The sequence below is a fragment of the Rhinoraja longicauda genome, chromosome 37 (genome assembly GCF_053455715.1).
Source record: "Rhinoraja longicauda isolate Sanriku21f chromosome 37, sRhiLon1.1, whole genome shotgun sequence".
NCBI lineage: Eukaryota > Metazoa > Chordata > Chondrichthyes > Rajiformes > Arhynchobatidae > Rhinoraja > Rhinoraja longicauda.
This window is the reverse complement of record NC_135989.1, coordinates 10,065,682-10,093,353: the sequence shown is the minus strand read 5'-3', so window position 1 is coordinate 10,093,353 and position 27,672 is coordinate 10,065,682. Positions and strand designations below refer to the sequence as shown.

At 50.1% G+C, this 27,672-nt stretch overlaps 1 protein-coding gene across 1 annotated transcript in view; it reads right to left on the bottom strand.

The window, feature by feature from the left end:
* Nucleotides 1-6,201: 6,201 nt before the first annotated feature.
* LOC144610581 (microfibril-associated glycoprotein 4-like) overlaps nt 6,202-27,672 on the bottom strand; it is a 28,700-nt gene continuing 7,229 nt past the window's right edge. The window contains exons 2-6 of the mRNA XM_078429390.1: nt 21,040-21,169; nt 17,895-18,070; nt 16,255-16,351; nt 12,137-12,319; nt 6,202-6,861 (exon numbers count right to left, since the gene is read on the bottom strand). Coding sequence (XP_078285516.1) covers nt 6,608-6,861; nt 12,137-12,319; nt 16,255-16,351; nt 17,895-18,070; nt 21,040-21,169 — 840 coding nt within the window. The 3' untranslated portion in view covers nt 6,202-6,607. The remainder of the gene's footprint in view (nt 6,862-12,136; nt 12,320-16,254; nt 16,352-17,894; nt 18,071-21,039; nt 21,170-27,672) is intronic.

Below are 27,672 nucleotides of genomic sequence, written 5' to 3'. Positions count from 1 at the left end.
CAAATAGCTTGCCCTCAAGAAATATCAAGATTCACACTGAAACTCTTATACTTTCTTTACCCACGGTTATACCTCTTATACTATACTTACAATAGACAATAGACAATAGGTGCAGGAGTAGGCCATTCGGCCCTTCGAGCCTGCACCGCCATTCAATATGATCATGGCTGATCATCCAACTCAGTATCCCGTACCTGCCTTCTCTCCATACCCCTTGATCCCTTTAGCCACAAGGGCCACATCTAACTCCCTCTTAAATATGGCCAATGAACTGGCCTCAACTACCCTCTGTGGCAGAGAATTCCACAGACTCACCACTCTCTGTGTGAAGAAATGTTTTCTCATCTCGGTCCTAAAAGACCGCTTATCCTTAAGCTGTGACCCCTGGTTCTGGACTTCCCCAACATCGGGAACAATCTTCCCGCATCTAGCCTCTCCAACCCCTTAAGAATTTTATATGTTTCAATAAGATCCCCCCTCAGTCTTCTAAATTCCAGCGAGTATAAGCCTAGTCTATCCAATCTTTCTTCATATGAAACTCCTGCCATCCCAGGGATCAATCTGGTGAACCTTCTCTGTACTCCCTCTAAGGCTAGAATGTCTTTCCTCAGATTAGGAGACAAAACTGTACACAATACTCCAGGTGCGGTCTCACCAAGGCCCTGTACAACTGCAGCAGAACCTCCCTGCTCCTATACTCAAATCCTCTTGCTATGAATGCTAACATACCATTCGCCACCATTCAATGTGATCATGGCTGATCATTCTCAATCAGTACCCCATTCCTGCCTTCTCCCCATACCCCCCGACTCCGCTATCCTTAAGAGCTCTATCTAGCTCTCTCTTGAATGCATTCAGAGAATTGGCCTCCACTGCCTTCTGAGGCAGAGAATTCCACAGATTCACAACTCTCTGACTGAAAAAGTTTGTTCCTCATCTCCGTTCTAAATGGCCAACCCCTTATTCTCAAATTGTGGCCCCTTGCTCTGGACTCCCCCAACATTGGGAACATGTTTCCTGCCTCTAACGTGTCCAACCCCTTAATAATCTTATACGTTTCGATTACGGCCATACTTTCTTCTGAAACGCCGTTTACAACTAAAGTCAGAATTAAGATATTAAATATTATCGCAAACAAAAAAAGGTTTAGGTTTATTATTGGTATGTGCATTTTTGAGATACAATGAAAATGTTATTTTTGCATGATATCCATTTACCCCGATCAGCCAAAACATTATGACCACTGACAGGTGAAGTGAATGACATTGATTATCTTGTTGCAATGGCACCTGTCAAGGGGTAGGATATATTAGGCATTTCCACACTCTATCACTCTCTGACTCTAAATATTGTGGGCTGAAGAAGCCTATTCTTGTGCAGACTTTCAGATATTCGTCAGCCCACTATGTCCGTGTCAAACATGATGCCAAGTTAAATCAATCTCCTCTGAGCTTCGCAACATCCATATCCCTCCATCCCTGCGTTTACCATGTGCCTATCTAAAAGCTTCTTGGATGCCTCTGTTGTATCTGCCTTCACCACCACCGATGGCAGCACGTTCCAGGCCCCCGCCAATCTGTTGCCCCAAACATTTCCTTTATGCTTTGCCCCTCTCACCTTAAAGCTATGTCCTCCAGTCTTTGACCTCTCCAGCCTGGTAAAAAGGTTTGGACTGAAGATGGGTCTCGACCAGAAAAACGTCACCCATTCCTTCTCTCCAGTGATGCTGCCTGTCCCGCTGAGTTACTCCAGCATTTTGTGTAGGAAAATAACTGCAGATGCTGGTACAAATCGAAGGTATTTATTCACAAAATGCTGGAGTAACTCAGCAGGTCATGCAGCATCTCAGGAGGGAAGGAATGGGTGACGTTTCGGGTCAAGACCCTTCTTCCTTCTCTCCTGAGATGCTGCCTGACCTGCTGAGTTACTCCAGCATTTTGAGTCTATCTTTGGACAGTCTATGCCTCACATAATTTTATATACATAAAAACGTTAACATATTTTATCAGTATATCAAATACTTATATTTCAAGTTTGAGTTTAAGTTTAGTTTATTGTCACGTGTACCTAAGGTAGAGTGAAAAGTTGGGTAAATCTTGAGGTGTTAAAAGTCATGAAATGTCAAATAAATGTGCAGGAAGGAACTGCAGATGCTGGTTTACATCAAAGATAGACACAAAAGGGAGGCCAAATCACTGGATGAATTTAAGAGAGAGTTAGATAGAGCTCTAGGGGCTAGCGGAGTCAAGGGATATGGGGAGAAGGCAGGCACGGGTTAAAATTGTGGATGATCAGCCATGATCACAATGAATGTCTGAAGAAGGGTCTCGACCCAAAACGTCACCCATTCCTTCTCTCCTGAGATGCTGCCTGACCTGCTGAGTTACTCCAGCATTTTGTGAATAAATACCTTCGATTTGTACCAGCATCTGCAGTTATTTTCTTACAATGAATGGCGGTGCTGGCTCGAAGGACTGAATGGTCTCCTCCTGCACTTATTTTATTTGTTTCTATGTTTCTAAAGTGCTGGAGTAACTCAGCGGGACAGGCAGCATCTCTGGAGAGAAGGAATGGGCGACGTTTCGGGTCGGGACCCTTCTTCAGACTGAGAGTCAGGGGAGAGGGAGACACAGAGATATGGAAGGGGAAGGTATGAACTCTTAAAGAGTGTCAAATAAAGGCAGCAATGGAGAAAGCAGAAGCTGCGATCATGCAGGAATGTGGAGGAGAGAGGCTCCTCCACCTCTCTCAGAAGCACAAAGAAGAAAGGCGAACATAGATGCCAGAACAAAAGTTGCAAGGAGGACCGCACCTGGAGTACTGTGTGCAGTTTTGGTCTCCAAATTTGAGGAAGGATATTCTTGCTATTGAGGGCGTGCAGTGTAGGTTTACTAGGTTAATTCCCGGAATGGCGGGACTGTCGTATGTTGAAAGACTGGAGCGACTCGGCTTGTATACACTGGAATTTAGAAGGATGAGAGGAGATCTTATCGAAACGTGTACGATTATTAAGGGGTTGGACACGTTAGAGGCAGGAAACATGTTCCCAATGTTGGGGGAGTCCAGAACCAAGGGCCACAGTTTAAGAATAAGGGGTAGGCCATTTAGAACGGAGATGAGGAAAAACTTTTTCATTCAGAGAGTTGTGAATCTGTGGAATTCTCTGCCTCAGAAGGCAGTGGAGGCCAGTTCTCTGAATGCATTCAAGAGAGAGCTAGATAGAGCTCTTAAGGATAGCGGAGTCAGGGGGTATGGGGAGAAGGCAGGGACGGGGTACTGATTGAGAATGATCAGCCATGATCGCATTGCATGGCGGTGCTGGCTCGAAGGGCCGAATGGCCTCCTCCTGCACCTATTGTATATTGTCTATTGTCTATTGAATGGTGGTGCTGGCTCGAAGGGCCGAATGGCCTACTCCTGCACCTACTGTCTATTGAGGAGAAACTGCAGAAGCTGGAGGCAAGTAACGAAAGCCAAGGGAATAATGCAGACAAGGACGATCTGACAAGTGTAACCCACCCCAGAATAATCAGTGTTACTTGCTTATTGTCACATGTACCGAGATACAGTGAAATGCTTTGTTTAACAGAATTTTGAAGTGTATACGATGGTGCTCTAAGCTATCTTGTTTGATTAACTTTGGGAATAACTCATCTTTTGTTTCCAAAGTGTGTGTAGGTTCTGCGTGTTGTACTCGAGGCAGCGGCCGTGCCGCGTGCATTACTGTGCCACACAGGCCCTTTCAGTCAGAACGATGCGCTCAGCCGCCAGTTCCAAGTGCCGACCATCAGGCAGCCCCTCATCACGGTATTGAGAGTGAGCAAAGCACGCACAGATGCTCCACCCTCAGTGAATCCAAGAGATACCATTATCTCACCACCAGGGACAACGTGACACTTGATGCCCCGATCAAAATCCGCCCACACCATCGATCATCCTTCCTCGTTCTATATTATCCCACTATCTCATCCACACTTTACTTCAGACATACGTTGGCACAGCAGTAGAGTTGCTGCCTTACAGCGCCAGAGACCCGGGTCTGAACACGGGTGCCGTCTGCACGGAGTTCGTACGTTCTCCCCGTGACCGTGTGGGTTTTCTCCGGGTGCTCCGGTTTCCTCCCACACTCCAAAGGCGTACCAGGTCTGTAGGTTAATTGGCTTGGTATACTTGTAAACTGTCCCTAGCGTGTGTAGGATAGCGTTAGTGTGCGGGGATCGCCGGTCAGCTCCGACTCGATGGGCCGAAGGGCCTGTTTAGGCACTGTGTGCCTAATCTAAACTAAACTAAACTAAACTAAACATGGAACACTAAGCATGGAAGCAAGCCCTTCAGCCCACCGAGGCCGTGCCGACCAGCGACACACTCGCACTACCCTACACACACTAGAGACGATTTACTATTTCGCCAAAGCCAATGAACCCACAAATCCGTATGTCTTTGGAGTGCGAGAGGAAACTGGGGCACCCGGAGAAAACCCACGTGGTCACAGGGAGAACGTACAAACTCCATGCAGACAGCACCCGTGGTCAGGATGGAACCCGGGTCTCTGGCACTTGAAGGCAGCAACTCCACCCCTGCGCCACCGTGCCACCTGTTTAGACAATAGACAATAGGTGCAGGAGGAGGCCATTCGGCCCTTCGAGCCAGCACCGCCATTCAATGTGATCATGGCTGATCATTCTCAATCAGTACCCCGTTCCTGCTTTCTCCCCTGACTCCGCTATCCTTAAGAGCTCTATCCAGCTCTCTCTTGAATGTATTCAGAGAATTGGCCTCCACTGCCCTCTGAGGCAGAGAATTCCACAGATTCACAACTCTCTGACTAAAAAAGTTTTTCCTCATCTCTGTTCTAAATGGCCTACCCCTTATTCTTAAACTGTGGCAACCTGGCCCCTAGTTTAGTTTAGTTTAGATTAGTGTCGGATGCAAAATTGGGATGACAACGAACTAGTGTGTGGGAGATCGTTGGTCGGTGTGGACTCGGTGGCTCGAAGGGCCTGTGTCCACGCTGTCTCTCCAAACTCTAAACTATACCCACCCTCACTGAAGCTCCTGCCACCAGACGATGCCTTGCTTGGTTCGTGTATCTGATGCAATTTGGCCGCGGTGGTTTCAGTGCTAACTAATGATCATCCAAACCTTGGTGTGAAACCGTTAGCTGCTGATCTCTGCCTTACAATGGCAGTGACCACACTTCAACCATGCACACTCAAATGCCGGAGTAGGGGTCTAGGCGAACATTGTTTAATTTAGTCTATTTAGAGATACAGCGCGGAAACAGGCCCTTCGGCCCACCGAGTCCGCGCCGACCAGCGATCCCCATTACTCTACCACTATCCTACACACACTCTAGGGACAATTTACCATTTTTACCAAAGCCAATTAACCTACGTCTTTGGAGCATGGGGGGAAACCAGAGCGCCCGGAGAAAACCCACGTGGTCACAGGGAGAACGTACAAACCCCGTACAGACAGCACCCTTAGTCAGGATGGAACCCGGGTCTCTGGCGCTGCAAGGCAGCAACTCTACCGCTGCGCCACCGTGCCACCCTTGTTGTTCCTTTGCTGTGACTTCGAATGGCCGGCTTATAAGATTATTAAGGGCTTGGACACGTTGGAGGCAGGAAACATGTTCCCAATGTTGGGGGAGTCCAGAAACGGGGGCCACAGTTTAAGAATAAGGGGTAGGCCATTTAGAATGGAGATGAGGAAAAACTTTTTTCAGTCAGAGAGTAGTGAATCTGTAGAATTCTCTGCCTCAGAAGGCAGTGGAGGCCAATTCTATGAATGCATTCAAGAGAGAGCTAGATAGAGCTCTTCAGGATAGCGGATTCAGGGGGTATGGGGAGAAGGCAGGAACGGGGTACTGATTGAGAATGATCAGCCATGATCCCATTGAATGGTGGTGCTGGCTCGAAGGGCCGAAGGGCCTCCTCCTGCACCTATTGTCTATTGTCTATTGCTGGTACCAGGACGAGAAGGGAAAAAGTACCAAGTGGAACGCAGGCTGTGTGGAAATGAAAGATACTAAAGTCCATGAAATGGTGGTGGGTGTCCATGCGCCAGTGATAGGATAACCAGGGAGAACTAGGACTCTGGTGTAGCCATCTGCATCTTACAGACAGGACGCTGGGAAAGCTGCAAAATATATTTAATGAGAATGGGATACAAGAACAGTGGAGCTGTAATGGACACATAACAGACGGCAAATACTGGAATCAAGGTGTTGCAGGAACTCAGAGGGCCAGGCAGCATCTGAGGAGGAGGAGGAAACTGTGTACCGTTCCACATTTCCTTGATCAACATCCCCTTTGATCTGTGCTTTCACACCTCACCCTTCAATATCTCTGTGTCTCTCAGTCTGAAGAAGGGTCTCGACCCGAAACGTCACCCATTCCTTCTCTCCAGAGATGCTGCCTGTCCCGCTGAGTTACACCAGCATTTCGTAGCTATCTGAGGATGGGGGATGGATAGACGCAATTTCGGGTCGGGGTCCTTCTAAGTCTGGCCATTCGCCTCTGCGGATGCTGCCTGACCCGCTGGGTTCCACCGGCACCTTGCGTTTTGTGGATTGGAGGATGTAAACTGGATGTCGTTGCACATTCTAATCCGTCGGGGCTGGTCTCACTTTCATGGCAGTTGCTTTAAGAGAGTAATAATATCCAGTCCACGTGGCCCAGTGGATACCGTTGGCGTAGGAAGAGTGCGGCCCTCTTAGGTAGAGGCCGTTGAGATTCACCATGTGGCAAGACTTGTACCAAAAGCCTCCCGAGTTCATCTGTGCACAGTTTGTGGAGTGCTGCTGATTCTTGTCATGTGTGCTGAACTTGAGCCCATTATGGTAGCTCAGCGAGTCTCCTGCAACGAGACACACAAAGAGGGCAATGGAACCACAAAGGAACACGTAGACTTTGTAGACGCGGGTGATGTAAACGTCAGACTTCAGCGACACCGCGCTGAAACAGGCCCTTCAGCCCACCAGTCGCTAGCACTATCCGACACACGAGGGACAATATTACCAGTTCTTTATCAAAGTCAATCTTTATCAAAGTTAAAGAGTGGGGGGGGGGAAACCGGAGCACCCGGAGAAAACCCACGTGGTCAAAGGGAGAATGTACAAACTCCGTACAGACAGTACCCGTGGTCAGGGTCAAACCCGGGTCTCTGGGGCTGTGAGGCTGCAACTCTACCACCCCTTAAAAATGGGGCATCTTTTTTATTTGCTTGTCTTGGGGGAGAAAGGAGAAGGGGAAAGGGGGAAGGGGGAAGGGAAGGGGAAGAGGAAATGGGGAAGGGGGAAGAAGGGAAGGGGGAATGGGGAAGGGGGAAGGGAGGGAGGGGGAATGGGGAAGGGGGAAGGGAGGGAGGGGGAATGGGGAAGGGGGAAGGGAGGGAGGGGGAATGGAGAAGGGGGAAGGGAGGGAGGGGGAATGGGGAAGGGGGAAGGGAGGGAGGGGGAATGGGGAAGGGGGAAGGGAGGGAGGGGGAATGGGGAAGGGGGAAGGGGGAAGAAGGGAAGGGGGAAGGAAGGAAAGGGGAAGGAGGGAAGGGGGAAAGAGGGAAGGAGGAGTGGGGAAGGGGGAAGGGAAGGGGAGAAGGGGAGAAGGGGGAATGAGGGAGGGGGAAGGGGGAAGGGGAAATGGGGAAGGAGGGGGAGGGAAGGAGGGAAGGGGGAAAGAGGGAAGGGGAGAAGGGGGAATGAGGGAGGGGGAAGGGGGAAGGGGAAATGGGGAAGGAGGGAAGGGGAAGGGGGAAGGAGAAAGGGGGAGAAGGGGGAAAGAAGGAAGGGGAAGGGGGAAGGAGAAAGGGGGAAGAGGAAGAAGGAAGGGGGAAGGGTCCCAACCCGAACTGTCACCTATCCATGTTTTCCAGAGACGCTGCCTGACCCGCTGAGTTACTCCAGCACTTTGTTTCACCTATCAGTTATTAGGCTTTGTCTGGGGAGAGCTGATGGTAAAATAAAAAAGTTTCAGCGTGAGTGATCTGTGCTCAACGACCCAATTCTAATCCCCTTGGCAAGTGAGCGGCTGAAACTGAAATAATTCACCAAATGCACAAATAAAACAACTTGGCCTCGATAACCGTCGGTGAATGCCAACACTGGGCCAGGCTGATGACATCAACTCTAGTTGGCGGCACGGTGGCGCAGCTGGTGGAGCTGCTGCCTCACAGTGTCAGAGACCCGTGTTCGATCCTGAACCTCGGGTGCTGTCTGTGTGTGTGGAGTTTGCACGTTCTCCCAGGGACCGGTGGGTTTCCCTCGGGTGCACCGGTTTCCTCCCTCATCCCAAAGACGTGCGGGTTTGTGGGTAGTTTGGTCCTCTGTAAATTGCCCCCCCTAGTGCGCAGGGAGTGGATGAGAAATCGGGACAACGTAGAACTGGCGTGAACGGGGAGAACGATGGTTGGCGTGGACTCTGTGGGCTGAAGGGCCTGTTTCCGTGCTAAACTATTTCCCTCTCCTCAGATGCTGCCTGACATGCCGACTGTTTCTAGGATGATCTGTTTTCTTATGCCAAGTGCATGAATCAGGAGGCAGTGGTAGAGTTGCTGCCTTACAGTGGCAGAGGCCGGGTTCCATCCTGACTACGGGTGTTGCCTGTACAGAGTTTGTACCTTCTCCTTGTGACCACATGGGTTTTCTCCGGGTGCTCCGGTTTCCACCCACATTCCAAAGGTGTGCAAGTATGTAGTCAGTAGACAATAGGTGCAGGAGTAGGCCATTCGGCCCTTCGAGCCAGCACCACCATTCAATGTGATCATGGCTGGTCATTCACAATCAGTACCCCGTTCCTGCCTTCTCCCCATACCCTCTGACTCCGTTATGCTTAAGAGCTCTATCTAGCTCTCTCTTGAAAGCATCTTTCAAGAGAGAGCATGTAGGTTAATTGGCTTCTGTAAATCGTAAAATGTCCCTAGTGTGTGGAGGACAGAACTGGGGTATGGGTGATTGCTGGTTGGCATGGACTCTTTGGGCCGAAGGGCCTGTTTCCATGCTGTATCTCTAAAACTAAAAGGAGGTCGACGCAAAAAGCACAATATTTTAAATCACACAAAATATAAAGTGCAAGAGGAACTCAGCGGGTCAGGCAGCATCTGTGGAGGGAGTGGACAGGTGAACGTCTGGATCTGAAACTTCATCTGTCCATTCTCTCCACAGATGCTGCCTGACCCGCTGAGTTCCTCCGGCACTTTATACTTTGATCATGTTTCCAGCATCTGTAGTCTTTTGTATCTTGTGCTTGACGTCATGGTGTTTTAAAGCTGAGAGCACATTCACAGAGACACAGAGGAGTGCAGTCTTATCTCATAACGCGTGATTCTTCGAGCCCCTCCCTCGTTCAGTCTACGTCAATGAACGTCAACTTGGCCAACAATAGCGTCCGGAAGATAGACACAAAAAGCTGGAGCAACTCAGCGGGTCAGGCAGCATCTCTGGAGAGACGGAATAGGTGACGTTTCAGGTCGAGACCCTCCTACAAATTGTCCCGCACTCTCACAAGGGTCATGGAGGGGGGTAGCGATCCAAAATCAAACCCCTGCCCCTCACCTGTACCCACCCATCACTTGCAAGATTTTGTCCCACTCTCAACTCATCAGCTTTCTCTCCCCACAATCCATCTGAAGAATGGTCCCAACACGTAAACGTCACCTGCCCATGTTCTCCAGAGATCTGAGTTACTCCAGCTCTCTCATTGATCCTGTTGGTTACTAATTGGCCAGTAGTCGATTTGCAGCTCATAGTTCAATGGCATGGCATAGGCTTTGCATGTTTAACCCTCACATCACCAAGTCAATAAACTCAAAATTGAGGAATCATGTTAAGCTCGGGCACTGTGGGCCGAAGGGCCTGTTCCTGTGCTGTGCTGTTCTATGTTCTGCTGCGGGACTTGAACCTGCAACCCTTTCATCGCTCACTAGGCCACCTCAGTCATGTGACAGAAACAAGGAACTGCAGATGCTGATTTTCCAAAAAAAAAGACACAAAGTGCAGGAGTAACTCAGCAGGTCAGACATCATCTCTGGAGAACATGGATGGGTGAGGTTTCAGGTCAGGACCCTTCTTCAGACTGTTTGCAGGAGGGGGGGGGGGAGAGGGGGGGTTGGGGGAAGAAAGCTGGAAGAGAGGAGGGGCGGGACCTAGTGTGGCAATGTCAACACACAGCGGGGGAGTGTTCGATAGGCAGATAGTCACAGAGTCGTACAGTGTGGAAACAGGCCCTTCAGCCCAACCTGCCCACACCGACCAATGCTCCATCTACACTCATCCCACTAGCCAGCATTTGGCACAAGGTCGACCCAAAATGCTGGAGTAACTCAGCGGGTCAGGCAGCATCTCGGGAGAGAAGGAATGGGTGACGTTTCGGGTCGAGACCCTTCCTCAGACTCAGGCGACGTTTCGGGTCGAGACTCTTCTTCAGTCTGAAGAAGGGCCTTGACTTGAAACGTCACCCATTCCTTCTCTCCCGAGATGCTGCCTGACCCACTGAGTTGCTCCAGCATTTTGTGTCTACCTTCGATTTAAACCAGCATCTGCAGTTCTTTCCTAGAGCCCAGACTATTTCCTACCCTATCCATGTCCCTGTCCAAATGTTGTTATAGTACCAGCCTCAACTACCTCCTCTGGCAGCTCGTTCCACAAACCCACCACCCTTTATGTGACAAAGTTGCCCCTCGGGTTCCTATTAAATATTTCCCCTCTCAGCTTAAACCTACGTCCTCTGGTTCTTGATTCCCCTACTCTGGGTAAAAGACTGAGCATTTACCCTGTCTATCCCCCTCATGACCTTATATTCCCTAGAACATCATCCCTCAGCCTTCTGCACTCCAAGGAATAAAGTCCTAGCCTGCCCAACCTCTCCCTATAACTAAGGCATGGTTGGACAAAGGCCAGAGATATTTATAATTATAAACAGAGATGAAAGGATTGAAGAGCAGTGAATTGGACAAGGCACAGTAAAACCCTGGCTCCTGTGGAACTTGGTGCTGTTGAACTTGTAGACTTTCCAGACTTTTGGATGTGGGTCCTAACGCACACATTCATTTCACTTGTTTTACATGTTACACACTAACATAATAAATCTTCCAGTCAACCCACTGAAGGTAAAGCGAGACGCATTTAGACTCCAGTCCCTGGCTCCGGCTCAGAACTGCCGACGTTCCTGACCTCTTGGAATCCCGGACTCTTACCGGGACATTCGAAAAGCAGGCCTTTGGCTAACTGAGCAAGAGACACAGCAGCCAATAAAGTGCTGAAACGTGGAGGATTGCTTCATAGAAACATAGAAAATAGGTGCAGGAGGAGGCCATTCGGCCCTTCGAGCCTGTACGCACCGCCATTCAATATGATCATGGCTGATCATCCAACTCAGTATCCCGTACCTGCCTTCTCTCCATACCCCCTGATCCCTTTAGCCACAAGGGCCACATCTAACTCCCTCTTAAATATAGCCAATGAACTGGCCTCAACTACCTTCTGTGGCAGAGAATTCCACAGATTCACCACTCTCTGCGTGAAAAAAAACTTTCTCATCTCGGTCCTAAAAGACTTCCCCCTTATCCTTAAACTGTGACCCCTTGTTCTGGACTTCCCCAACATCGGGAACAATCTTCCTGCATCTAGCCTGTCCAACCCCTTAAGAATGTTGTACGTTTCTATAAGACCCCCCCTCAATCTTCTAAATTCCAGCGAGTACAAGCCGGGTCTATCCAGTCTTTCTTCATATGAAAGTTCTGCCATCCCATCACTTTTAAACATTTAATCTTCGAGGAGGAGAGTTGGTGAGCCGCCATCTGAAAAAAATTGTCAGGAGAGCGGAGAGAAAAACTGCATTTTGATTGAAAAGAGACTTTACCAAGTGACGATAGGACATGCAAAAAGCAGCCAATGGCTGAGGAAGAGATGCAGCAGCCAATAAAAGGAAGGAAAGGTGCAGAAACGTCTGAAGAAGGGTCTCGACCCGAAACGTCACCCATTCCTTCTCTCCAGAGATGCTGCCTGACCCGCCAGCATTTTGTGTTGACCTTTGATTTAAACCAGCGTCTGCAGTTTTTTTTCTCCCTACAATACTAAAAACGATGTTGGTGGATTATCGCAGCAGGAGTGCTGGAGGGGGGTGGGGAGAGCACTTACCTGCTCCACCATCAGTGAACCCCTGGACGCGGAGGGTGTAGCCATTTTCCTCTGCGTGGATGGCGTTGGCAGCCACCGCAAATTCCCCGTACTTGGCGTACACGGTCTTATTCTCAAAGTCCTCCATGTCGATTCTCAGCTCCTGTTTCCTCTTCGCCGTCAGTAAGTGCATGTTCTGCAGACCTGCAGGGGAGTAAACATTCAACCTTACGTCACGGCAGGTCTGTGGGCATAAGGGGCGGGAGTTTGAGTTCAGGGCCCTAGTGAGACCGCACCTGGAGTACTGTGTGCAGTTGTACAGGGCCCTAGTGAGACCGCACCTGGAGTACTGTGTGCAGTTGTACAGGGCCCTAGTGAGACCGCACCTGGAGTACTGTGTGCAGTTGTACAGGGCCCTAGTGATACCGCACCTGGAGTACTGTGCGCAGTTGTACAGGGCCCTTGTGAGACCGCACCTGGAGTACTGTGTGCAGTTGTACAGGGCCCTAGTGAGACCGCACCTGGAATACTGTGTGCAGTTGTACAGGGCCCTAGTGAGACCGCACCTGGAGTACTGTGTGCAGTTGTACAGGGCCCTAGTGAGACTGCACCTGGAGTACTGTGTGCAGTTGTACAGGGCCCTAGTGAGACCGCACCTGGAGTACTGTGTGCAGTTGTACAGGGCCCTAGTGAGACCGCACCTGGAGTACTGTGTGCAGTTGTACAGGGCCCTAGTGAGACCGCACCTGGAGTACTGTGTGCAGTTTTGGTCTCCAAATTTGAGGAAGGATATTCTTGCTATTGAGGGCGTGCAGCGTAGGTTTACTAGGTTAATTCCCGGAATGGCGGGACTGTCATATGTTGAAAGACTGGAGCGACTAGGCTTGTATACACTGGAATTTAGAAGGATGAGAGGGGATCTTATCGAAACGTATAAAATTATTAAGGGGTTGGACATGTTAGAGGCAGGAAACATGTTCCCAATGTTGGGGGAGTCCAGAACCAGGGGCCACAGTTTAAGAATAAGGGGTAGGCCATTTAGAACAGAGATGAGGAAAAATATTTTTAGTCAGAGAGTTGTGAATCTGTGGAATTCTCTGCCTCAGAAGGCAGTGGAGGCCAATTCTCTGAATACATTCAAGAGAGAGCTAGATAGAGCTCTTAAGGATAGCGGAGTCAGGGGGTACGGGGAGAAGGCAGGAACGGGGTACTGATTGAGAATGATCAGCCATGATCACATTGAATGGCGGTGCTGGCTCGAAGGGCTGAATGGCCTACTCCTGCACCTATTGTCTATTGTCTATTGTCCTTCACCTATTGTCTATTGTCTATTGTCTATTGTCTATTGTCTATTGTCACGTGTACCGAGGTACAGTGAAAAGCTTTCGTTGCATGCTAACCAGTCAGCGGAATGATTACAATCGAGCCGTCCACAGCGCACAGTCACAGGATAAAGGGAATAAGGTTTAGTGCAAGATAAAGTCCGATCAAACATAGTCCGAGGCTCTCCAATGAGGTAGATTGTAGCTCAGGACTGCCCTCTAGTTAGTTTTTGGAGATACACCACAGAAACACGCCCTTCGGCCCACCGAGTCCGCACCAACCAGCAATCCCCGCACTTTAACACTATCCTACACACCACTAGGGAAATTTTACACTTGTACCAAGCCAATTAACCTACAAAACTGTATGAATTTGGAGTGTAGGAGGAAACGGAAGATCTCTGAGAAAATCCACGCGGGAGAACGTACAAACTCCGTAAAGTCAGCACCCGCAGTCGGGATTGAACCCGGGTCTCTGGCGCTGCAAGCGTTGCAACTCTACCGCTGCACCACTGTGCCGCCATAACATACTGCCGGTGTGGGTTAACTGGTTGTTGGTAGGATGGTTCAGTTGCCTGATAACAGCCGGGAAGAAACTGTCCCTGAATCTGGAGGTGTGCGTTTACATACTTCTGTACCCTTTGCCTGATGGGAGAGGGGGAGAAGAGGGAGTGGCCGGGGTGCGACTGGTCCTTGATTGTGCTGCTGGCCTTGCCGAGGCAGCGCGAGGTGTAGATGGAGTCAACGGAAGGGAGGTTGGTTTGTGTGATGGTCTGGGGAGTCTCCACAATACTCTGCAATTTCCTGCGGTCTTAGATGGAGCTGTTCCCAAACCAGGCTGTGATGCATCCTGGTAAAATGCTTTATGTGGTGCTTCTGTAGAAGTTGGTGAGAGTTGTTGGGATTATGCTGAACTCCCAGAGCCTTTAAGAGTGATTAATTATCATACGTACCGGCAATGAAATAAAGACATTCTTACTTCCTGCAACTTTACAGGCACATTTATGCAATAACAAAGCAAATAAATATGCAACGATCAAACATTTTAAGTTCAAGGAACATTTGGAGGTACATTGTTAACATAGGTTTAGAAGTATATTAGAACAAGTGGACCCGTTGGGCCCAAACCTCTCCTGCATTGGTGCAGCACCCTCTCCTCCCCCCCTCCCCCTCCCCCTCCCCCACCTCCCCTCCCCCCCTCCCTCCCCCTCCCCCCTTCCCCTCCATCCTTCCCCTCCCCCCACTCCATCCGCCTCAACCCCCCTTATCCCCCCTCCTCCTAGTTTACTAGGTTAATTCCCGGAATGGCGGGACTGTCGTATGTTGAAAGACTGGAGCGACTAGGCTTGTATACACAGGAATTTAGAAGGATGAGAGGAGATCTTATCGAAACGTGTAAGATTATTAAGGGGTTGGACACGTTAGAGGCAGGAAACATGTTCCCAATGTTGGGGGAGTCCAGAACCAACGGCCACAGTTTAAGAATAAGGGGTAGGCCATTTAGAACTGAGATGAGGAAAAACTTTTTCAGTCAGAGAGTTGTAAATCTGTGGAATTCTCTGCCTCAGAAGGCAGTGGAGGCCAATTCTCTGAATGCATTCAAGAGAGAGCTAGATAGAGCTCTTAAGGATAGCGGAGTCAGGGGGTATGGGGAGAGGGCAGGAACGGGGTACTGATTGAGAATGATCAGCCATGATCACATTGAATGATGGTGCTGGCTTGAAGGGCTGAATGGCCTCCTCCTGCACCTATTGTCTATTGTCCCTCCCCCCTCCCTCCCGAGGAGATAGATTTAAACTTTAAAATGTAAATAACTTTAAAAATATAACACCGATTTCAATGAAACTTCTTCCATTAGCACCAAAGGGACGACGGTGAGTAAGGTGGGCCTAAAATTGTTGCGCTATCGTGTACCGTTTTGGCTGTAGTTCAGGAACAGACAAACAAACAAACAAAGGAGAATTTTAGTATTGTGATGTCTTGAGAGGTCGGGAGCTTTTCTCTTGAAGGTTGGGAGGTGTGGGTGCCGGAAATGAAGACAGAAAAGCTCTTGTTTTCAAACTTAAATTCCATATATTTAGTCTTTTCCAAAAACAGGTAAACTTAATTGTTTGCAGACAGGTACACAAAACCAAAACAGGTAGTTAAATCAAAACTGTAGCTTGCTGCCTTCTTACAAAATATAACTCAAACACCTCTCTGCTCCCGTCGTTGTCTCTCTTTTTAAATACATTGCTTCCCTTCCCTTTTAGCTCTCTCACTGAGGCAATCAGCCTGGTTCAGCTGGGCAGCAATCAGTGTCAGCAGCAATCAGTATCAGCAGCAATCAGTGTCAGCAGCAATCAGTGTCAGCAGCAATCAGTGTCAGCAGCAATCAGTGTCATCAGCAATCAGTGTCAGCAGCCATCAGTGTCAGCAGCAATCAGTGTCAGCAGCAATCAGTATCAGCAGGGCAGGCAGCCCTGCTGACTATGGGTTTTGTAGTCTTTTGCTGGCAGCCATGATGGTTTGTAGTCCTTGTTGCATCCACCGGGAGGAAATGTATCTCCCCTCTATGACTCTACCTCTCATGATATCACAGTATATAGATAGATGGGCCAAACGCAGGCTGGTGGGACTAGTGTAGATGAGGCATGTTGGCAGTGTGGACAAGTTGGGCTGAAGGGGCTCTTTCCACGCTGTATAACTCTATAACTCTGATTGAATAAATTGATAATCAATCATTGCCTGTCCAGTCCTTCCACAGATGCTGCCTGACTTGCTGAGTTTCTCCAGCTCTCTGCGTTTTGTGAAAAGGCAATAAACTCCCCTGCTTACCTAACCAGTACTCGCCATCCGCCACACCAAAGCCCTGCTTGTAATCATCCCATCCTCTGTAGAAGTCAACAGAGCCGTCCATTCTTCTCTGAAGCACCTGAAAACACAAGCTTAAGGAGTAATAACATTTTCCATGTAACTTTACTTGAAAAAAGTTGTTTTGCTGTAAGAGGTAGATACAATTATGAGGGAGAGGGAGGGTGAAGGGTAGAAATCTCTATCCCACGGTGAAGATCTCCAAGATTCCGGCGGCAAGGTGGTACAGCGGTAGAACTACTGCCTTACAGCGCCAGAGATCCGGGTTCGATCCCGACTACGGGCGCTGTCTGTACAGAGTTTGTACGTTCTCCCCGTGACCTGCGTGGATTTTCTCCGAGATCTTCGGTTTCCTCCCACACTCCAAAGACGTACAGGTTTGTAGGTTAATTGGCTAGGTATAAATGTAAAATTGTCCCTAGTGTGTGTCGGGTAGTGTTAATCTCGACCCATTCCCTCTCTCCTAGATGCTGCCTGACCTGCTGAGTTACTCCAGCATTTTGTGATACCTTTGGTTAACATGCAGGGATCGCTGGTAGGTGCGGGCTTGGTGGGCCGAAGGGCCTGTATCTTTATAAAAAAGAGAAGGTGAGGTAGGTTGATAGTAGCAGTTTAGAGGTCAGAGGAGACCTGAGGGGGAGGGTTTGACAGAGTCACCATGGGTTGAAAAAGAAAGATAAATGCTCTCACAATATTTAAGAAGCATCCAGCCAACTACTTGAGACATAAGGCAGAGAGGGCCACAGGCTCCATGTGGGTAAATTGCTTAACTGAGTCACTGAGTTGAGCAGCACGGTGGCACATCAGTAGAGTTGCTGCATTTTAGATTTAGATTTAGAGATACAGCGCAGAAACAGGCCCTTCGGCCCACCGGGTCCGCGCCGCCCAGCGAACCCCGCACATTAACACTGTCCTACACCCACTAGGGACAATTTCTTTTTTGCATTTGCCCAGCCAATTAACCTACAAACCTGTACGTCTTTGGAGTGTGGGAGGAAACCGAAGATCTCGGAGAAAACCCACGCAGGTCATGGGGAGAACGTACAAACTCCGTACAGACGGCGCCCGTAGTCAGGATCGAACCTGAGTCTCCGGCGCTGCATTCGCAGTAAGGCAGCAACTCTACCGCTGCGCCTTGCAGCAACTAAGGCCCAGGTTCGATCCAGACTCCAGGTGCTGTCTGTACAGAGTTTGCACGTTCTTCCCGTGACAGCGTGGGTTTTCTCCGGGTGCTCCGGCTTCCTCCCACACTCCAAATACATACAGGTTTGTAGGTTAATTGGCTCTGGTAAGTTGTAAAATTGTCTCTAGTGTGTAAGATGGCGTTAGTGTACGGGGTGATCGCTGGTCAGCGCGGACTCGGTGGGCCGAAGGGCCTGTTTCTGCACTGTATCTCTAAAGTCTAAAATAGGATTGGTGTAGATATGTTACAATGGGTAGCATGGACATTGTGGGCCGAAGGGCCTGTTTCAGTGCAACATGACTCTAGTTATAAGATGAGGGACCAACTAACATGAGATGAAGGAAACCAAGTGGCTTTAGTTAATCTTGAAAGAAGGTGAGAGAGAAAATAATTTAATTAGGGTTCAGACCCCATAACTTACTGTCCATCCTCCGCCATCTGTCTCCATGTCACAGTAAACATTCAGTGGAACAAGCCGACCAGAGGGGAAGATCTGATACACCCCACTTTTGCGAAAGCCGTTGCGGAAAATGTCCGCACAATCCAGTACGGAGTTGGACCAGGGCATCCCGCCGTTCAACGCACTTGTGTCCTCTCCTGTTCAAAATCACCGGGCCATTAGTGGGGAGGGCAAAGCTTCTCACGGTCACTGTACCTCGAAACACATGACAATAAACGAAACCATCCTTGTGGGGGCGTGACTGCGTTCTGGAGCTGCGGCTCACCGGCAGTCTCTCTGTCTTTTGTTGATTTGTCTATTGTCATCGTTTAAATGTACGTTTTGATCTATTTTTAGCTCTGTTTATGTGGGGGGTGGTGGGGGGATGGGGGAAACCTTTTTTCCCAATCTCCTCCTCAACGGAGATGCGACCTTTACCGTGTCGTATCTCCATTCGCGCTACGGCCTCCAGCTGGGATCGGCGGCCTCCAGCTGGGATCGACCTTGAAGACTCCGGTCGCAGGGCCTGGACTTACCATCTCGGAGTCTTCGGCCGTGGGCCCTGCAGACCGCAATATCTGGAGTTCGCAGGTCCCTGGCTGGCGACCGGCTTTCGGGAGCTCCAGCCGTAGCAGCTTCGCAGGCCCTTCATCACCCTGCGTGGCTCGGCCGCAGCACTTTCCATCGCCCGGTGGGGGCTCAGGACCTTCATCGGCCTGCTTGGCTCAGCCCTGGGACTTTCCATCACCCGGTGGGGGCTTCAAAAGTCGGGAGCCTCGATCGCCTCGTGGCACCACGGGAGAAGAATGAGGAGGAGATAAGACTTTTCTTTGCCTTCCATCACAGTGAGGGTGTGCCTGGAGCGATCACTGTGATGGCTGTTTGCGTTAAAATTGTAATTGTGTGTCTTGTGTTCTTTATTGTCTACTGCCGGACCCTGACGTGAGAGGACGCTGGCGCTATTTGTTCGCCGCTTCTCCGTCAGGACAGTTCGTTTGTTTGTTTTTATGTCTTGACTGTTTTGTAAAGCGTCTTTGAGCATTTGGAAAAGCGCTATATAAAATAAATCTTTATTATTATTATTATTATTATTATTATTATTATTATTATTATTATTATTATTATTATTATTATTATTATTATTATTATTATTATTATTATTATTATTATTATTATTATTATTATTATTATTATTATTATTATTATTATTATTATTATTATCTCAGGGTTAGGGTTGCCAACTATCTCACTCCCAAATAAGGGACAAGGTGACGTCACCGCCCCGCGCCCCACGTGACCTCACCCAGCCAGCGGCCATGTGCACCCGCTCCACCAATGGTGGCCACTCTGGCCGGGAGGCGGGTTGCTATGCAACCTCAGTTAGGCGGCACCCGAGCCTACAATGTCTGGATGTACACCGTCCGGGCCTACAGCGTCCGGGCCTACAGCGTCCGGGCCTACAGCGTCCGGGCCTACAGCGTCCGGGCCTACAGCGTCCGGGCCTACAGCGTCCGGCCCTACACTATCCGGGCCTACGGCATCCGGGCCTACGGTGTCTGGGCCTACAGTGTCTGGGCCTACAGTGTCCGGGCCTACAGTGTCCGGGCCTACAGCGCCCCTGGGACCTAATATGGGACAAGGGCGGTCCCATACGGGACTAACCAATTTAGCCCAAAATACGGGTTGTCCCGGCTAATACGGAACAGTTGGCAACCCTACTCAGGGTTAACATAGAACATAGAACAGCATACCACAGGTTAAGGGCCCTTCAGCCCACAATGTTTGTGCCGAACATGATGCCAAGTTAAATTGATCTCATCTACCTGTACATGATCCATATCCCTCTATCCCCTGTGCCTATCTAAAAGCCTCTTTGATGCCACCATTAACTCTGCCTCCACCACCACCCCTGGCAATGCTTCCAGCACCCCCAGAACTCTCTCCTTCTCCATAAAAAAACTAGTCCTGGACATCTCCATTAAACTTTGCCTTGTAGCTATGCCCTCTCGTGTCGGTTGTTTCCACCCTGGGAAAAAGGCTTTGACTGTCTATACTACCAATGCATCTCATAATTTTAATTTTATATACTCCTATTAAGTCTCCCCTCAACTTCCAACGTTTCATCTGAGTTGGAGTACCATCACTCATCATGCCTTCATGATCGCGATTAGATTTTTATGTCTTCCATTGATCTCCATTCCACCCAATTCATCTCATCATGACCACACTTGCACTCTGTAGGTCTGTCACCAAGTGCCTTTCTTTCACTCCAAATCTGTTACTACATTGCCCCACTGTCCCATGTAGCACTGTCCCACGGTGGCGCAGCGGTAGAGTTGCTGCCTTACAGCGAATGCAGCGCCGGTGACTCAGGTCCGATCCTGACTACGGGTGCCGTCTGTACGGAGTTTGTACGTTCTCCCCGTGACCTGCGTGGGTTTTCTCCGAGATCTTCGGTTTCCTCCCGCACTCCAAAGACGTACAGGTATGTAGGTTAATTGGCTTGGTAAATGTAAAAATTGTCTGTAGTAGGTGTAGGATAGTGTTAATGTGCGGGGATCGCTGGGCGGCGCGGACTCGGTGGGCCGAAGGGCCTGTTTCTGCGCTGTATCTCTAAATCTAAAAAAAAATCTTTTAAAATTCTCCTTGATCTGATGCCTTCCAATTGACTCTGTCCTCTCTGTAAGAGAGCAGAGGCACAAAATGATAACCTCTGTGATCTTTCTCAAGACAGAATGCTTGGAGTTTAGTAAATCAGTTTCTTCTGATCAAAATTAAAATTGGGCGTCACGGTGGCGCGGCGGTAGAGTTGCTGCCTCACAGCGCCAGAGACCCGGGTTCCATCCCGACTCCAGGTGCTGTCTGTAAGGAGTTTGTACGTTCTCCCCGTGACCTGCGTGGGTTTTCTGAGATCCTAGGCTTCCTCGCACACTCCAAAGACGTGCGGGTTTGTTGGTTAATTGGCTTGGTATAAATGTAAATTGTCCCTGGTGTGTGTCGGGTAGTGTTAGTGTGTGGGATCGATGGACGGCCCGGGCTCGGTGGGCCGAAAGGCCTGTTTCCACGCTGTATCTCTAAATTAAACTAAACCAAACTAAAAAGCTTGTTAAACTGAGTCTCCACTCACCCGAGGGTCTGATGTGGAAAGTCATGGATTGAGGATTCTTTTTCAGCGAAGGATAATTCCAATCGGTGTCAACGGGCATCGTCAAAACTTGACAGAAGAATAAAGCCGCCAGACAGAGGGGGAGGTAGAACTGCAAGACAGTAGGACATGCGTTAAAATCTGAGCAACAGACACTGATCAACAGACACGATACAATACAATACAATATATATTTATTGTCATTGTACAGGGGTATAACGAGATTGGGAATGCGCCTCCCATACGATGCAATAAATTAATTAGCTAGTCAGTATTAATTTAAACAACCCAATGAAACAAATTGGAACAGTTTTAAAACAGAGTAAAGTGCAAGTAGATCTGTGCCGGTTCACTGTGCGATGTGACCATCCGGCTCAGCAGGACCGGTTCATAGCAGCTATGGCCCTGGGGATGAAGCTGTTCCTGAGTCTGGAGGTGCGGGCGTAGAAGGACTTGTATCGTCTGCCCGATGGTAGAAGTTCGAACAGACTGTTGCAGGGGTGTGAAGAGTCTTTGTGGATGCTGGTGGCTTTTCTGAGGCATCGTGTGTTGTAGATGCCCTCCAAGGCTGGTAGCTGTGTTCTGATGGTCCTCTGAGCTCTATGGGCTACCCGCTGAAGAGCTTTCCTCTCTGCCTCCGTGCAGCTGAGGTACCACACAGGGATGCCATGTGTTAGGATGCTCTCTATGGTGCAGCGGTAGAATGTCGTCAGCAGCTGTTGGGGCAGACCAGACTTCTTCAGTGTTCTTAGATAGAACAGTCGTTGCTGCGCCTTCTTGACCAGCGCAGCGGTGTTTTATTGGACCATGTGAGGTCCAACACGATCGAGGGGAATGAGGCAAAGGGAGGTGTGAGCCACCAGCTGAGAGCAAGGAGACTCTGCAACCTTTGAGAGCTGTTGGACTGGAATGGGATTGACAGAAATAGGGAGTGCGGTCGAAGGGGTTTACAGCGACATGGTGGACAAAGAACATGTGTCATGAAGTTCAGCCGAGTGCCATGAGGATGGAGGGGGGGGGATAGATGGCAATCACATTAGGTTGACCTTTATTGAACAGGTGATACCTCAGGTGCCGACTGGCACCAAAGCCATCAATGTACTGACACTAACCTGAATTCAGTTTGCGTGAAATTGTGTTCCCTTAAGGGGTTCCACAATCTGTCTTGAGTTACAACACAGACTTTGTATTTTTGCGCTGGTATTAGGGTTTTTCCTTTTACCAGTTTATTTTAGTTGAGTTTAGTTTATTGTCACGTGTACAGTGGAAAGTTTTTGTTGCGTGCTAACCAGCCAGTGGAAAGACAATACACGATTACACAATCGAGCCATTCGCAGTTTAGTTTAGAGATACAGCGTGGAAACAGACCCATTCGGCCCACCGGGTCCGCGCCGACCAGCGATCCCCGCACATTATCGAAGGTAGACACAAAATGCTGCAGTAACTCAGCGGGTCAGGCAGCATCTCTGGAGAGAAATTGGAATGGGTGACGTTTCGGGTCGAGACCCTTATGCTACACCCACTAGGGACAATTTTTACAATTGCCCAACCAATTAACCTACATACCTGTACGTCTCTGGAGTGTGGGAGGAGACCGAAGATCTCGGAGAAAACCCACGCAGGTCACGGGGAGAACGTACAAACTCCGTGCAGACGGCGCCCACAGTCGGGATCGAACCCGGGTCTTCGACTGTAAGGCAGCAACTCTACCGCTGCGCCACCGTGCGGCCCAGCGTAAGTTAATCATAGACCAATGGTATTGTACAGTCACATAGTTCAGGAACAGGCCCTTCGGCCCACCATGTCCATTCCAACCATCAAGTACCCTTATGTACTAATACTATATTTATCTGTGTGTTTGGTTTAGGAGCCTAGAACACTGCGCAAGTACGAAGGTCATTGTTCTACTGTGGTACACGTGATAATTATATACCCTTGACCTACAACTCTCGATATGGGTTAATGTCGCCAGATTTACAAATAAGAGGTGCCTTTTAAAAGTGTTGTTCACTTCTCTCTATCTTTACATCAGACCTTGGAAGGAATTTTGTTTAAAGATGAAATCTTTAAGTACACATTAAACCAACAGAGTTCTTGGAACTCGAGATTAAATATGGACTTCAAATAAAAATTAAAAGTCATAATATTTGTTTCCAGTTCAATGGTGTTTTAGGAATATATTAAGCATGAATTCTACTGTAATTAAAATATATATTGTTGTTTAATGCAGCCTAAATTAAACAACTTGTACCATTTGGAATACCTTCATATTATGGCGCGTCCGGAAACTTGTTGGTTGTAGAAGAAGTTTATTGCGACAGCAATATTCGAATACAAAGGTTAAACAACAAGGTAAAGGACAACCATCAAAAACTCACTGTCTTCTTCGAAGACTTCTCTGAACTGCTCTTTTTGGGCGCCAAAAGCGCACATGACATCGCTGTCCAATCAGCGATGTCGCTCTCTGGACCAATCCCCACGGTCGCGCCTACACGTGACCTTTCCGGCCAATCTGAGGGTTCGACGACCGGGACCACTCTTTATGGTCGCTACATGACCCCCCCCAGAACCCGAGGTACGGAACCTAGTAGGGAGCCAGATTTCGCGACCCGAACGAGTAAGGAGAGGGGCAGCCTGAACCACAGGAGCAGGGGATTCCGTGCTTGGTGGAACAGCCTGAGCGGGGGGTTCTGGACTGATCGGGACTGCTGGAGGCCGGCCTCTCCTAGGTGGTTGGCCGACCAGGACTGGTTGGTCCGGATCCAAGTGCGCAGGTTTCAGCCTGGACACCGAGACGAGCTCACTCCTGCCGCCCACGTCTAAGGTGAAGGTAACCGTCCCCTTACGCAAAACCCGGAACGGCCCTTCATAGACCCTCTGCAACGGGGCACGATGGGAATATTTTCGCAAAAACACAAACTCACAGTCCTTCAGGGAAGGTGGTTCGTGTACCATGGGACACCCATGACGTGAAGTCGGAACTGGGGCTAGGGAACCCACCCGTGCCCGGAGCAAAGCTAAAACTGATGGGACTGGAGGCAGCTGGTCGGGGGGGTCCGGAAGCAAATCTCCGGGTATTCTAAGTGGCAAGCCATATACTAGCTCCGCGGACGAAGTACCGAGATCTTGCTTAGGAGCGGTCCGGATGCCCAGAAGGACCCAGGGGAGTTGGTCTACCCAGTCCAGGCCTTCAAGCCTCGCACTGAGGGCCGCTTTAAGTTGACGGTGGAACCTCTCTACAAGTCCATTTGCCTGGGGGTGGTATGCTGTAGTGGGTTGTAACTTGGAACCGTACAGTTCTGCGAGCGCGGCCCAGAGGGATGAAGTGAACTGCGGCCCCCTGTCAGTGGTAATAACTGCCGGGACCCCGAAACGTGCTACCCAATGAAGGGCCAAAGTCCTGGCACAAGACGCTGACGAAATATCAGACAATGGGAAAGCCTCTGGCCACCGGGTGAACCGATCCACCACCGTGAGGAGATGGGTGTAGCCCCGGGAGGAAGGCAAGGGCCCGACTAAATCCACGTGAATGTGGAAAAAACGAACTCCTGGGACCTCAAACTCCTGTACGGGGGGTTGGACATGGCGCTGGTCTTTAGCGGTCTGGCAGGGAACGCAGGAACGTGCCCAACCCGCTACCTGTTTCCGTAGGCCATGCCAGACAAACCGAGCTGCTACTAAAGCAGAGGTGGAGCGGATGGACGGGTGCGCCAGCCCGTGAATGGCATCGAAAACCCGGCGCTGAAGGGAGGGCGGCACTACCGGCCTGGGACGGGGAAGGGAAATATCACACCAGACTTTTGTGCCTTCCGACCCGCAGGCTACCTGAGCCAACTTCAACCCCGAAGTGGTGGACTGGTATGCCGAGGCGGTATCCGCTAGAAGCTGTGCCTCCGCAAGCTCCTGGGGATCCACCTCGCAGTCCACCGCCGAAATGGGGGAACAAGCAGGTCTAGACAGGGCGTCAGCAACGGCATTAAGCTTACCCGCGACATGACGGACATCGGTGGTAAATTCGGAGATGGCAGTCAGGTGCCGCTGCTGGCGGGCCGACCATGGGTCAGACAATTTGAAAAATGCAAATGTTAATGGTTTGTGGTCCGTAAAGGCCACAAATGGGCGGCCCTCAAGGAAATACCTGAAATGACGAACAGCTAAATAGAGAGCCAGAAACTCTCGGTCAAATGCGCTATACTTCAGCTCAGCCGAATTCAATTGCCGGCTGAAAAACGCCAAGGGCTGCCAAAGGCCACCGACCTGCTGCTCCAAAACCCCACCCACCGCCACGTCAGAGGCGTCAACCGTCAGGGCCGTGGGGGCGGAGGGGCTCGGGTGGACCAACATGGTGGCGTCTGCCAAGGCTGCCTTAGCTGCTGTAAAAGCCGACTCTGCGGCCGGGGACCATATCAACTCTACCGGTTTACCCGCAAGGCATTGGAAAAGCGGGCGCATGACTCGCGCAGCTGCCGGAACGAACCGATGGTAGAAGTTAACCATACCTACGAACTCCTGCAGCCCTTTCACTGTGGTGGGCCTGGGAAATGCCCGGATAGCCTCTACCTTCTCGGGCAAAGGGGTGGCGCCGGCAGGGGTGATTCTGTGCCCTAGAAAATCAAGAGAAGGGAGGCTGAATTGACACTTGGAGGGTTGGATAATGAGCCCGTGGTCTTGGAGCCTCTGGAACACAGTCCGCAAGTGGACCTGGTGTTCCTGCACTGAGGGGCTGGCGACCAGGATGTCGTCCAAATAAATAAACACAAAGGATAAACCTCGACCCACACGGTCCATCAGTCGCTGGAAAGCCTGTGCCGCGTTCTTTAAACCGAAAGGCATGCGCAACCATTCGAACAACCCGAATGGAGTGATCGTGGCAGTTTTTTGTATGTCCTCCGGCCGCACAGGAATTTGGTGGTATCCTCGCACCAAATCGATCTTGGAGAAAACCACCGCCCCTTCCAGCCCAGACGAAAAGTCCTGCAGGTGCGGTATGGGGTAGCGATCAGCCGTGGTGACAGCATTGAGACGCCGATAATCGCCACATGGTCTCCACCCCCCAGATGCTTTGGAGACCATATGCAACGGCGAGGCCCACGGGCTGTCGGACTGACGGACAATGCCCATTTCTTCCATTTTCCTGAATTCCGCCCGCGCCACCACCAGCTTGTCAGGCGGTAGTCTCCTGGCCCGAGCGAAAACGGGGGGCCCCTCGGTGCGAATGTGGTGGACCACGCCATGCTTGGCCGAAGGGGCGTCAAAACGCTGGATGAGCAGCTCTGGAAACTCCGCCAGGACCTCAGCATACGAGTCAGGGGCCGCGACGACGGCCTGGACAGTAGGGCTGAGCAGAGAGGCGATTGTCGGAGTGACGGGCTCCTCGCTGGCGGAGGGTCGGAGGCCGTTACCGCGGACATCAGGGACCAGTGAAAAGGCCCAGAGAAAATCTGCGCCTAGGATCGCTTGTCTGACGTCTGCTACGATGAATGGCCATTCGTACGTGCGGAGGCCTAACACAAGGGACATCTTCCGTGTACCGAAAGTGCGAATGGGGCTGCCATTAAACGCGATGAGGGTGGGACCTGTCTTACCCGATCTGGTTTCGAGGTCAGTCGGCGGCACTATACTGACGATGGCTCCCGTGTCCACCAAAAATTCTGTGTCCGTGAATCGATCTCGGACGTAGAGGCGTCGGTTCTGGCCAATCGCAACTGCCCCTATGTACGATCGGCCGAGGCATTTCCCGCGAAAGTACAAGGTGAGCGGCAGTTGCGGGATTCTCTACCCCATCGTAGATGATAATAGCACCAGCCGCGCTTGTGCGGATCTTTTTGGCGGGCTTTTGGAGGACTGGCGGGAGACGCGGCGCCATCTTGATGTCGCTGTGGCGTGGTCACTGATGTCGAGACCTTGTTGATCGAACCGCTTGCCTTCGATTTGGCCGCTATGAGCGCATCCGCTTTTTCTGCATATGCTTCGGGGTCCTTAAAAGAACAATCCGTGAGCAGCAGTCTGACATCTTCGGGAAGCTTCTCTCGGAATGCCTGTTCGAACATGAGGCAATCCGTATGCTCACCGGCTAGCATCATCATCTCAGCCATGAGAACGGACGGCAGTCGATCTCCGAGATCCGGTAGGTGCAGAAGTTTTTTAGCGCGATCGTGCCTATGAAACCCGAAGGTTCGCAGTAACAATGTCTTCATTGCCTCGTACTTGCTTTCCGCAGGCGGATTAACGATGAACCGCATCACGCGTGTGGTTGTCTCCGGTGATAGAGCGCTGACGAGATAGTAATACTTCGTCGATCCGGCTGATATGTTCCTTAAATGAAATTGGGCTTCGGTGTGGACAAACCAAGATTGCGGTTGATGTGTCCAAAACGACGGAAGGTGCAGCATCCAACAACGGGGCGTCGTGTTCGTTCATGGTCGGTGATCGTCCAGATCACGTCGGGGTCACCAATATGGCGCGTCCGGAAACTTGTTGGTTGTAGAAGAAGTTTATTGCGACAGCAATATTCGAATACAAAGGTTAAACAACAAGGTAAAGGACAACCATCAAAAATTCACTGTCTTCTTCGAAGACTTCTCTGAACTGCTCTTTTTGGGCGCCAAAAGCGCA